The sequence below is a fragment of the Mixophyes fleayi genome, chromosome 7, assembly GCF_038048845.1.
Source record: "Mixophyes fleayi isolate aMixFle1 chromosome 7, aMixFle1.hap1, whole genome shotgun sequence".
NCBI classification, from domain to species: Eukaryota; Metazoa; Chordata; class Amphibia; order Anura; family Limnodynastidae; genus Mixophyes; species Mixophyes fleayi.
Window position 1 is genome coordinate 117,261,953 of NC_134408.1, and position 13,334 is coordinate 117,275,286.

Genomic DNA, 13,334 nt, shown 5'->3' on the forward strand with positions numbered 1-13,334 from the left:
ATGAAATCCATGCAAACACAGGGAGAACATACAAACTCCACACAGATAAGGCCATGGTTCGGAATCGAACTCATGACCCCAGTGCTGAGAGACAGAAGTGCTAACCACTAAGCCACTACGCTGACCGATACATATTCATAAAAAGGGCTATTCATCAAAAGGGCTATTCTTTCAGGCAGTTTCATGAAATGTTCATTTTGAGTTTACCTGGAAAATGTGGTATCCCCTCTTGCAATTTGTATTTATTTGCCTTACATACCACATAAAAAATAAATGCTAAATTTTGGCAACATTAAGGGATCATTTAGAAGCAGTTCTGACTCATGCAGTCTTGTTTAGCTTGAACTATTTGCTGTTCTTTTTCTCGCTGCAGGATCTAAAGGGTTTTGAGCATAAGCGGCATACAATATGTATTGCAGCTGCTACAATCTTCATTGCTTTAAATGACATTTACCTACTGTGTGGAGCTGCTAAGAGAAGATAAATAATCATTAAATGATTTCAGGACCACATAATACATACTTCTTTATGCACCATGGTTACTGATATATCATTTTTAAATCTATTTGTAAACTCAGATTAAACAGTTAACTTTTTTAACATCTACGTATAAAATATCATATGTTGTAACTTACCTTGAAGGTTTCATTATTTTGGCTTTTGTTTTTTGTCTTGTTTTTTCTATTCCTGCCTCAGTGCTTTTATTTCTCTCCTATAAATCTGTCTCTCGTGGAGAGCTTAAGTAATTCTCCTTTATAGTAAATGACAATGAATCCTTGGATATTGCAAACTGCTTTTGTGCTTCAGTGCACACAACTGTAAAACTGAACTGCATGTGGGAAGTGCTTGAGCGTACAGGCAGGCAGTGGTATTCTTACCATCTTGCATGTGCTGTTCCTACTTATCAGAGCAGGAGGATAGTTTAAACTGCTGAATAATATAGGAGACAACACAGTAGGATTATCCATTAAGTTTCATTCTAGCAAAAGCTTTATTTATCTCTTTAACCATTTGCATCTTTTATGGAATAGGCTTCATTTTTTTTTTTTTGCTTTTTGCTTTTTGCCTTTTTTACATGCATTGGTTTGCTGGCATACCATGGACTAAGGAATGCTTTCACTTGGTGGGACTTATCGTGAATGTGACTGTTACACCGTAGAACAAACACAATGGATTCTACAGCCTCTGAAACCTTGGAGCATCAATACACTTCTTCAAGATTAAAAAAAAAGGAGTCAAATGACAAAATGGTCCAACGTTTACAAGGAATGTAAGTATCAAATGCTCCACTGTTGTTTCTTTTGAGTGATCTGTTCAATATCATTAATGCAGAACATTAGAGACATAACACTTGCACTGCAACTATATTTAAAGTCTTCTGAATTATTATATGTATTAGTAGAGTGGCTTGTTGGAATTTACTATTATTGCTTTGTTACAATCTTTCTGCGTACTCTGATTTAGAGATAGAATAGTACACACCACATTGAAATTAGCCATTCAAAACGCATTTTTAAAGCCTGCTAAACGCATTTTAATCCTGATGGTCAAAAAAGTGATATGGGCAAATAGACTTATATACACACACTTTCTGACAACTATTCGCTTTGCGTCAATTTCAATGCTGCCTGCAGCGTTCACGAGCTTTAACACTCAGTACTTAGCACACTAGGCTGTAGGTAGGCTTTGAGAATGTGCATTGAATGTTCTATTAAAGACGCAGACACAGTATTTTTTCGCTTTTAACAGGTATTGTTTTTCAATGCCTTTTTGTACAAGGCCTTAAAGTGTTATGTATGAAATAATAATTTGTATTGCATTTCTAAAACATTTATATGACTGCACTGGGGTCATGAGTTAGCTTGTGGTGGAGCCCCTATAAGTGCGGAGTTTATATGTTGTGACGTCAGCTGCATGCGCCGCACAGTGTGTGTTTCAGGTATGGACTGTGCTGCAGTAAGGATACATTTACCATAGAGACCAATAAAGAATACAGAAGAAGAAAGCGCTGATACCAGATAAATACTATTTTATTTATAATATCAAACAATTAAAACACTATAAAAGTTATTAGAAGTTGTTTGCCTTATTACATAAATGGTGGATCACAGATAGATTATCATGACACCAAATATTACACTTAAACAATTTCTGTAACTAGTTCAAAAGAATAGTTCACAGTCCTCTCGAGGAGGATGATCCATTTATTGTCACCAGATATAAGGAATATATAGGTTTCCATTCTTCTTTACTGCTCAATACAGGGATGAAGCTGTGTACAGAACACTTTTATTGTATGGAAACTACTCACAGCATATATTGGACAGATCCCAAGAAATATGTGTACTTATCCTGATCAGCAGCAGCTTGCAAGGTACACAGAGGTAATATACTGAAGACGCTGATCTTCCTTATCTTGCGCTGAAATGTTCGAAGAGAACTTTAAGAAAACAACCCTCACTGTAAATTCAGGTGCAAATGTGATCCCTGCTGGTTCCAACGTTAACAAATAAACCCTATCCTCTGCCTATGATGAAACCGCCAGGTGGGCAGAGAAGCGCGCATGGCAGCATCATGGACACTTCATTGGAGTTTCTGCATTTTCAAACCCCAGGGTTTATTTGTTAATGTTGCAACCAGCAGGGAGGGGGGGCGTGCCCAGCCTACCGGGGACAGGACATCTTATCAACTAGCAGGAAAATTATAGTAATTCGGATGGTACCATAGCATACACAAGATGGAGTCTTCAGGTTAACATCAATGCTGGATTGACGAAAGCTTCTCCCATCGTGGATGGGAGCGTATTTACATTATGCCTGGATTGGGCTCCACACAAGTGATTTCATCTACCACTCATAGAATAAGACATACTTTGGATCTGCTATTGCCCTGCAAGGCTAGATATCTTCTCCATTTTAACAGTCAGTCTAATAGTGTATTGCACCATATAGTTTTCTGTTACCAATATGCCAAATAAACATCATAAAAAGGAGGTACTCAGACGTTGCTCAATATGAGGGCGGTCTCCCCAGGATACCGGAATTTCAAGGGCTTAAATCGAGTGTCTGCTAATTTGGATATTTTGTTCCCATGGCATACCGAAGCTTCTCATACCACCCCACTTTTCACAGTGGTTTGATAACATTGAAAAGCTGCAAAAGAAGGGTCCCAAGCTAGGCAATGGAGTTCACATTCCATCATTACTTATCACATTCTTATGGGCTTGTACTTATTTTTGTCATTGCTTTATTATTAAATCTTCTAAAAAAAATAGAAGTAAAAAAATTGCAATAGATTGATGTATTTGTTTCAGTATCAATATATAAATATTCACACTCACATATTAGTAGTTGCCTCAATTTCTTTAGGCTATGTACACAATTGTTTGAGATGTATTTTTTTATTGCATGTTAAAACGTAATAATGCTTATAATTTGCATTGCATCTATGTATGTGTTTAATGTGTGTTTAGATCAATTTACAAATGTGATCAAGCTGTGTATTTAAACGTGCATCTGTAACAAAACAGGAAGTTGTTGTCTAGTTTGCACCAAATGCATGTGGTAATGCTTCTTAATTCCATCTTATTATATTGACAATGGGATCCCTTTAAGATGAATGTACGTTTTCAACTATGTTTACATGCATCAGAATCACTGAAATTAAACAAGAAGTGTTCAAAACTCCCCCAAGAGAGTGTGCCGACGCAGATGTGGCCAATTCAAGTACGCTTGTTTTAGCTGTATCATTTGAACTAGCTACAGGTCAGGTGTAAGTGCTGCCTAATAGCGATGACTGGCAAGGCATAATCTTTGTTTGTAAAAGTACACGTATGCGGGTACTAGCTAGCATAGAACATGCCTATGAAGTAACATAGACCATAAAAAAAGCATGCACGTACAGTACGCATTAAGAATATCTTGAGTTTTGTTTTTAATGTAAAAACAATAATTATTTAAAAAACATTTCTTTAAACCAACCTCATTTTTATTAATAATTATACTGTTTAAAACTGTTAATTTATTTTATGATATCAGGGTTTTTTTTACACGCTCTGTTGCGTCCTTATATTGCACATATGCTTGTGCATATAATGCTCTCTCTTCTGTCTGTTAACATACGACAAGTAACATATAGGCACAGTGTATTTACACCCAGATTCAAATCAAAACGCATCTTGAGTTTCACTAGGATTTAAATGCAGTCGGAACTACAGTCAAGTTCTGTGCTATTTCTTAAACCTGTATTCTGATTTCAATCATGCCCAGAATGTTACAGCCAGCTTTATTGATCAGTATGCACAGCAGTGTGCATAGTTTAGTGGATCAGTGCAGAAATAAACTTTCTTTTGTGGGGTAAGAATATAGAAATGAGATATAGGGGTGAAGAGGGCACATTTTTATATGCATTTAGTGCTGTGTTGAGGGGGCATGGCTCTTTCCATTGAGCAAAATGACTTTGCAACTTTGCTCAGGGCTACTATAAGTTTATTGAGACCTGTTTCACACCTGTATGTTGTACTTGGGTAGAGAAATGTATTTCCAGGAGCACTACATGCAATGTACACACAATATTGTCAAATGTTTTCATAACAGTCCAGATATCCCATCACTCTCTAGACATCAGGTCCCTGGGATAGTCATACACTGGATACCTGTTTGGCAACTCCATATAGATGGAAAGAAATTGGTGAAGCAGTTTTCATAAATACATAATAAATATTGCAAATCTGCAATTCAAGGGTAACAAGGTTTCCTTTAGTCAGATGCCTGACCATGTTATACATTGTGCTTTCTAATATAAAGGATTACATCATGGTCTGTCTTTATTTTTTTGAACATTGCAAGCAGTTGGATCAATTTAGGTAAGAGCATTAGTGTGAGAATCTTGGCAATATGTTTTGTATCAGTTTTCTATAATATCTTGGTACTTCATACATGTTAATAAGAAGTGTTTGTTTTAAACTTATGGTTTATGCTGATTAAACACTAAACTGCAGGTTTGAAAAAGTGGAGATGTTGCCTATAGCAACCAATCCGATTATAGTTATCATTTGTTTAGTACATAAAATGACAGCTAGAATCTGATCTCCACTTTTTCAAACCCACAGTTTAGTAAATATACCCCTAAGACTTATTAAAACTTTCTTTTAGCAGACTTTTTTAAAAACATTGAATGAGATAAAACATTTAAACATTTGCATGGTGTACAGTGAGAAAATTCAGTATGTTACATGAAATGATCATGAGTATGATAGTTGAGTTGAAATATGTTTTTGAAGTCATCCTTTTTGACTCACATAAGTATTAAAGATGTCAAATGGCTGACACGACAAAAGACACAACTTTGCACAGTTTTGGGAGGTCTCAAGATGTGGCAGCATGGATGTTCTATATAAGCCTGACACTACACTACAAATTATTTAATAGTTTTTATTTTCTCAAACCGTCCTATTTAAATCTCCTCCCTGCTGCCTTCTGTGTAAATGAAACTTCACCTACCTGTAACATGGATTTGTCAGTGGTCCGCTTTCACTTTAAATGATTCTTCATGTGTCACTTGCTGATGAATTCTGAAGTAGTGTCTGAGGACTACAGTAAGCACAGCCAATGAAAGTGGATGTGGGTGCCAGCTGCGACAATTCATAACATGGTCATGAGAAGACCAACCTGGGCATGCAAGACATGTGGGTTTGAATGGATTAATCCAAACAAATCCACCTGGTCTCTATAAAAATGACTAAAATCCCCCAACATTATTTCTCATACTCACTATGCAAAAGTCCTGCCATGACCAAAATTTAGTTCAAAAGCTGACACTGTTACAAAATTCTGTATTGACTATTAGAAAGTTGTCAGTTTCTCTCTGACTGATCCCAAAATAGAATCCCAACTTAATTTAATCAAAGTTACCTATCTGCCACATGAATTATTTAAGAACACAAATACAGAACACTATTAAATGTAGATTAAAATGACAAAAAATAATTTATGGTTATAACAATTGACATACGAAAATATAAATGCAAAACAGTTTTCTTAAAACAAAACAGTAATAGCACACTCATGTACCCTTTTGCATAATTTGCTGAATGGAGAAAGCTAGACGATATAAACATTCATCAGTAATAGATTGAGTACCATAAACTAACGATTTCTAAAATCATTTCACTTTTAAAACTTTCTTGCTTTCCCAAATCTTTATCCTCCTCTGTGACATCATGCCAAGAGGTATGCTGGTATGCTTATCTGGTTTATAACTATTTTATTTCCCTTTGTTCAAAACAGTTCTATTAGTAGGTTCTATAAATGTTACAACTCTCTTCTGGCACAATCCTGAGATGTGAAAGGAAGGAAGACTCATCTTCCTTTCACGCCGCTCCTCCTCTGCCTCCCCTCTCTGCCTTGCATTACACTGGCTCCCTTTCCCCTACAGAATCCTTTTCAAACTCCTTACCACCACGTACAAAGCTCTCTCTCAGTCTACGGCCCCTTATAACTCTAACCTCCTCTCTATTCATACTCCTGCCCGCTCCCTATGCTCAGCTAATGACCGCCGCCTCTCCTCCACTCTTATCACCACTTCCCACTCCAGAATCCAAGACTTCTCCCGTGCTGCCCCCCTTCACTGGAACGACCTCCCTCGCTCCATCCGTCTCTCTCCTAATCTGTGCTCCTTCAAACGAGCACTCAAAACTAACCTGTTCCTCAAAGCGTACCAACCTTCTACCTAACCCCGCATCTCCTCCTAACGTTCTATCCTCTCTCCTCCCGGTCCTTGTCCCCACACTTCAACTTCCTTCAATTGTGTCTGTTTCGTTTCACCCACCCTTAGGATGTAAGCTCGAATGAGCAGGGCCTTCTTCCCTCTTGAATCCACACCTGTTCTTCTACTCCGCCTCTACTGCATTAACCTGCCTGGAGTTTCTGAAGCATTGGTATTTTTGTTTATTGTTCTGTACTGTCTCACTCTGTATAGTCTACTGTTTGCTTTGTGTACGGCTCTGCGGAAATCTTGTGGCGCCTAACAAATAAATGATAATAATAATAATGATGTTAAGTCCACTATATTGGTTCCTTGCAGAGATACATTATTTGAATAGGTTTCTTATGGGGCATGTATGTATTAATAACACATATTGCATTGTTAATTACAGCACTTTCATAATTATACAGAGGACTTCTCCAACATGGATTATGAAAATTATTGCTTTAATCTATTATACTATTTAGCCACAGGAATATCCCAATATTTTAGGATCTGTGGGTTGGGAGATAAACACATGGTTGACTGGCTGGCTGTGACACCAGGCACCTCTGAATAAAACATCAAAGCCAGGTGACAAAAAACAGACCTTTGAAACATATATTAACCAATCGAAATACATACATTAACCCCGTTGTTTGCTTCAACACAGTGATATACTGGAATTTTTTATATCTAAAACAACCTACACATCCATCAAGTTCAACCCATTATCACCAAAACCTCTACAAAACATTGTCCAATTTACCATGCAGTAGGGATGGATGAAGTCATACTGACAATCACACTTACTGAAACAACACTCTTGGGCTCATGCTAAATTGGACACGTATGCGCCACAAAAATAAGCTCTAAAAATACTGTATCCATTTGTATTCAGGTGCTCTGACATCTAGATACACTGTTTCCATTGAGGTCTGCTTCAGTTTGTAATTATGTGAACATTCCACTGCACTCGGTCTGTTTTGCATGCCCCTTCCCTCCCTTCCCTCCACGCTTAAGGAGTCACAAGTACCAAATCTGCGTAACGATATAGGCGTACGCCTTTTTTTGTACACATTTGCATGTTTTATACTAAGAAAATGGGGGTATACCCAACTCAGCATGAGCCCCACTATGTTTAGTAATTGCTACTAGCCCTGTATTTTCTATTTTCCTATGATGAACCAGAGTCCATCTAATATACAGTGTCTGTTTATACCAGTTCAACAGAAAATCATTTAATCTTTTTACCATTCTTCCTCTGGAAGACTGTTTCCATAACTGGATATTTTTGTTTCAACAGCTGGGGTTTTTCTTGTGTTCTCTGCAAAGGTAAGCTACTGAACAGTTAGCCAGAGAGGTTGCTGCTATGCAAAATAATTCTTTCCTGCAAAATGTTCATATCCCCATCAACAGATTTTCTTCAATGTAATGAAATGGAAATTGAATAGTCTTTTGTCATAAATGAAATCTACCATAGAACTTTAGTAGCCCTTCTTTATACTCTCTTAAATTTTAGAACTTCATAATGGTAAATTTGCCAAACATGTACTGCATATTATCGAAGAAATAGTTGTTTCAGGATAGTTAGCTTTTTTGGATTTAATTAATTTGTCGCTATCCTCATAGGACTAGGTTTACCATATAATAGGTTAGATGAGCATTTATAAAATGGTTTCGGCTAGCATTAAATGGTAAGCTACATGTGTGTAACGCTTATCAGTAGTTATGAGTACTATTATTAGATTAAAGGTAACTATTAATGGGTTATTCAATTTTGCATGCAGGTGACTACACAAACCTCTCTACTCTCGGATGGAAGGAAATGGGATAACTGCATTAATACACCTGATCCTGTAAACGTAAAAACTAGATTTTGGTTTGCAGGACAAGAGACTGAATGGAGATTGTCCATTTAGGGAAGGGTTCCCAGTCTACTAGATACAAACCTTTTTTACCATGCAAAATAACTTGTACTTTATGATCTCCTGGTGACTGGGCACCAGCCATTACTTTCATTAGGATTTTGCGTAATCCAGGTGCATTTTTTTATATTGAAAAGTACATTTATATAGACATTTAACACCAAGATTATGACCTTATGTAACATATGAAATAGAGATAGCCTCTTACTCTTATGATTTATTTTAGGCATAAATGAGACTCCAAAAAACAAGATTTTACGGTAAAAATGTTTACATTAATTAGGTAAATGGTACACTTGTTAAAGTAAGTGGGAATCTGAAGTGATGCTTTTACTTTTGCCCATATTCTCATATATAATGGTCCGCAATTCCACAAACGCACAGATGCACTTGAAAATGAGAGGGACATGCACTTTTGTATGAATATTTTGGGCAAATGGGGTGATAAAGTGGATACCAATTTTCAAATAATAGCTTTGCTCTTCGTCTATTTCCTACTCGATTCCATACTTTGCCTAAAACCAGTCCAAGCATTGTATAAAAGGTCTAGGCCTTTTATAGGTTACCTAGATATTATACAGTCTACCTATTCCAGTGAGGGGCAACCTGATACACTTCAAGGGCTGCACGGTGCAGCTCTGTAATCTTCAAAGGTCCAAACATTAGCTTTAAGTTAAAACAATACATTTAATCAAAGATAGAGACCTCTATCTGTAATAACATAACAGCAGGCATAAATAAGTGTTATAAGCCATAACAAACAAATCCGACAGTAAAGCAGAAAGGAGCTGGGGGGAAGCGGGTGCAGGTGAAGGCTATGAGGGATGCTTGTGGCCCTATGATCACCTGTTGCCTATCACTGGCCTACACTTTACATTTTGTACAGTAGGTGAGGGTGAGGAGTTTGAAAAGGATTCTGTAGGGGAAGGGGAGCCAGTGTAAGGCAAGGCAGAGAGGGGAGGCAGAAGAAGAGCAGCATGAAAGGAAGATAAGTCTCGCAGCCACGAAGTAGGGCGAGATGGGAGAGGGGGGGGGGGGGGGGGGGTAGGGTGAAGTTTACAGTAGTCAAGACAGGAAATGATGATAGCATGGAAATGGTTTTGGTGGCATCCCGAGATAGGAGAGGCTGATTGCAGGATATGTTGTCGAGTTGGAAGCGACAGGATTGGTTGAGAGATTGAATATAGTGGGCAGAAGAGAGGGCGGAGTTGAGGGTGACGTCCAGGCAGCGGATTTGGGGAACAGATGAGTTGGTAGTGTTGATGACAGTGATAAAGAGATCAAGAAGGGATGATGATCCTGCTACAAACTATTAGATGTAAAAACAGATAAAGAGAAATAATACAAGACATTATGGAATGTGGAAGAGGTCAAATAAGAAGACAATAAAGGACAATTATTTATGTTTTATTTGTTTTAATTCATATTACCTAAATGATAATCATCCCCTAACTGATTGAAATAATAATTCTTATTATTATTAGTATTATGGTAATATGTACTAGAACACTTTACATATGCCAAAGATGCCTACCTGCATAATTAATTAATCAATGGCCATCGTTAATTAGTTACATACAGCATGTCTAGCTAAATGATCAATTCTAAAGTTTTTTCTATTACATTTTTTGTGTGCCAGAGATATATATAGTATAGACAAATTATATAGGACATTGTCACATTTCCAAAAAAAAGTCAGCTGATGTTAACTCAATTAACTTTACAGTGTCATTTAAAATAAGTTTTTGCACCTACTTTTCCTACTAATTCCAATGTGTTAGAAAAGGAAAGGAGAAATAGTACATGTCACTCGGTGCACAAACATACAAACATTTGTAGCTTACTTTTCACTTTAATCAATTTTGCATATACATTTTGTCATGTCCTTACTGATGGAGGATGCCAGACATTGGTCTATACTTAAGTGGGATGACTTTTGCACATTCCAGGCTCATTTTATACAGGAAAGCTAATTTCTAGGTACATTTAAACCATTGTGAAAACAGAGACAAAGGCAATAAAGAAATGAGTTCTGCAGTATTTTACCCGAAAAAATGAAAACAAAAAATAAATGAAGGGAAGAGTGATAGTATCATGGACTTTAAAATGTCTTTTTCTGCCACGCACGTTTCCATCTGGACTCACAATGCTGCAAAATTATAATGTTACAATAAATCATATTAAAACAAATGTAAAATGTGGTTAGTATGCATTTAAAGGATTATTTTGTAAGTGACAATTATAGCTAAAAGAAAACAGTGGTTATAGTGTTGGTTTTAAAAAAACAGACACGTTACACAGAGTAGATTGGATTAACTTGATTATATTTAAGAATAGTCCATCTTTGTGAACTTTTTTTTTACTTTGGGGGTCAAATGTGTACTCTTGTTGGTTAGATGTGATCTTTAGCAGAGTTAAGCATACACAGAATTCAAGGGTATCAGATTTCTTGCAGAATCAAGAGACTGAAAAAATGCAATACAACCGAAATGGAGAGGTCAGGAAGCTCAACCTATTATTAGGTAATAAAAGATTGCAAAACCCTTTACTATATTGGTAATGGGCACAGAATGACCAAATAGAATGATAACATTCCCAATGTGTACGTGCAATTCAATGCTCACCGACATAGACTTTCTGGTATAGACATGCAACAGACAAGGTATATTTGCACCTGTGCAGGTGTCTCAGAAGACAGTGACTCACTGTTAAAACACACAAGCAACAATTTTTTTTTTTGCTATAATAATTGAATAAACCCTTGTTGAGTTGAACCTGAAAAAATTATTAATTACCTAGAAGGAATATTATTCAATAATAAAGATGCATTGATAGGATGATTCTTCTTTTTTAAAACACTTAGGGCTAGATTTACTAAGCTGCGGGTTTGAAAAAGTGGGGATGTTGCCTATAGCAACCAATCAGATTCTAGCTGTCATTTTGTAGAAAGCACTAAATAAATGAAAGCTAAAATCTGATTGGTTGCTATAGGCAACATCCCCACTTTTTCAAACCCGCAGCTTAGTAAATCTAGCCCTTAAAGACAGTCGTGAAAACGCAAACCTCGGAGCCTTGTGGTAGATCCCACACTTGGGTGTAGGTCCCATAGATGTTCAGACAGACAATGGTACACATATTTGTGAAGCATGTGGATATTGTACTTGTCAAACAAAATTATAACATTGGCTTCTAAACAGGAAGTCTGCCTTATATCACACAAAATGCACCATTTAACAAACTCACAATGCCCAGGTATTTAATCAAAGGATATTATGTTGAAAAAAACTTACTTGGCTTTTTATTACATGTACTTTATGTATCCATGGCAATGAATTGTCTGGAAAATGTATTCTTGCTGAACTGAAACAAATTAACTTTTTTTTTATTTTTTTTTTTATATATAGTTCATTTCAAATCCAGCCAAATCATTGCCATAATCACTTACACTATAAATGGCTTTTAACAGATTTTTCTGCAAAGTATGTACTGTAGGCAAACTTTTCCTGCTTTTAGTGGAAATTCACGATAAATGTGCCTATGCCAGTTAGGTGTTAAACCTAATTTATTTTAATTTCACTTGGAGCTCACAGACATTTCTTTTATAAATAATTGTCTAGCTGATACATTTCATGAATTTGCTCGGCAGGCAGCATAATAGTATCATTTCTTTTTAAGGCTTATAATCTTACTTTTTTCTCCTTCGACTACGTTCCAGAGACCAATTAGCAAAAAAAGATAAAAAGGCACCGACTATACAACCATTTTCCACTGTTCCCTAACTACAGTGACATAGCTAAAGGGCCAAAGATCAATGGGTGCAAAACCTGAACTGGAGCATAATTTTTTAAAGAGGGGAACAGGACTACTACAGTCGTGGCCAAAAGTTTTGAGAATGATATTATATAAGTATTGGTTTTCACAAAGTTTGCTGCTTCAGTGTTTTTAGACCTTTTTGCATTGGGGTCATGAGTTTAATTCCCAACCATGGCCTTATCTGTGTGGAATTTGTATGTTCTCACAGTGTTTGTGTGGGTTTCCTCCGGGTGCTCCGGATTTCTCCCACAATCCAAATGACATACTAGTAGTTTAATTGGCTGCTATCATGTTATACTGAAGTAAAATTACAAACATTTCATAAGTGTCAAAGGCTTTTATTGACAATTACATTAAGTTTATGCAAAGAGTCAATATTTGAAGCGTTGACCCTTCTTTTTGAAGACCTGTCCAATTCACCCTGGCGTGCTGTCAATCAACTTCTTGGACACATACTGACTGCTGTCCGCTCCAATGCTTGGAGTTTGTCAGAATTTGTGGGTTTTTGTTTGTCCACCTTGTGCGGATTGACCACAAGTTCTCAATGGGTTTAAGGTCTAGGGAGTTTCCTGGTCATGGACCCACAGTTTTGATGTTTTGACTCCCAAGCCACTTAGTTATCACTTTTGCCTTATGGCAAGAAGTTCTATCATGCTGGAAAAGGCATCGTTCGTCACCAAACTGTTCTTGAATGGTTTGGAGAAGTTGCTCTTGGAGGATGTTTTGGTACCATTCTATATTCATGGCTGTGCTGTTAGGCAAAATTGTGAGTGAGCCCATGCCCTTGGCTGAGAAGCAACCCCACACATGAATGGTCTCAGGATGCTTTACTGTTGGCATGACACAGGA

At 36.9% G+C, this 13,334-nt stretch overlaps 1 protein-coding gene across 1 annotated transcript in view; it reads left to right on the plus strand.

Annotated features, from left to right (window-relative positions):
• Nucleotides 1-816: 816 nt before the first annotated feature.
• Nucleotides 817-13,334, plus strand: part of PDE1A (phosphodiesterase 1A) — a 242,019-nt gene continuing 229,501 nt past the window's right edge. The window contains exon 1 of the mRNA XM_075180495.1: nucleotides 817-1,270. Within this exon, the coding sequence (XP_075036596.1) occupies nucleotides 1,170-1,270 (101 nt within the window). The 5' untranslated portion in view covers nucleotides 817-1,169. The remainder of the gene's footprint in view (nucleotides 1,271-13,334) is intronic.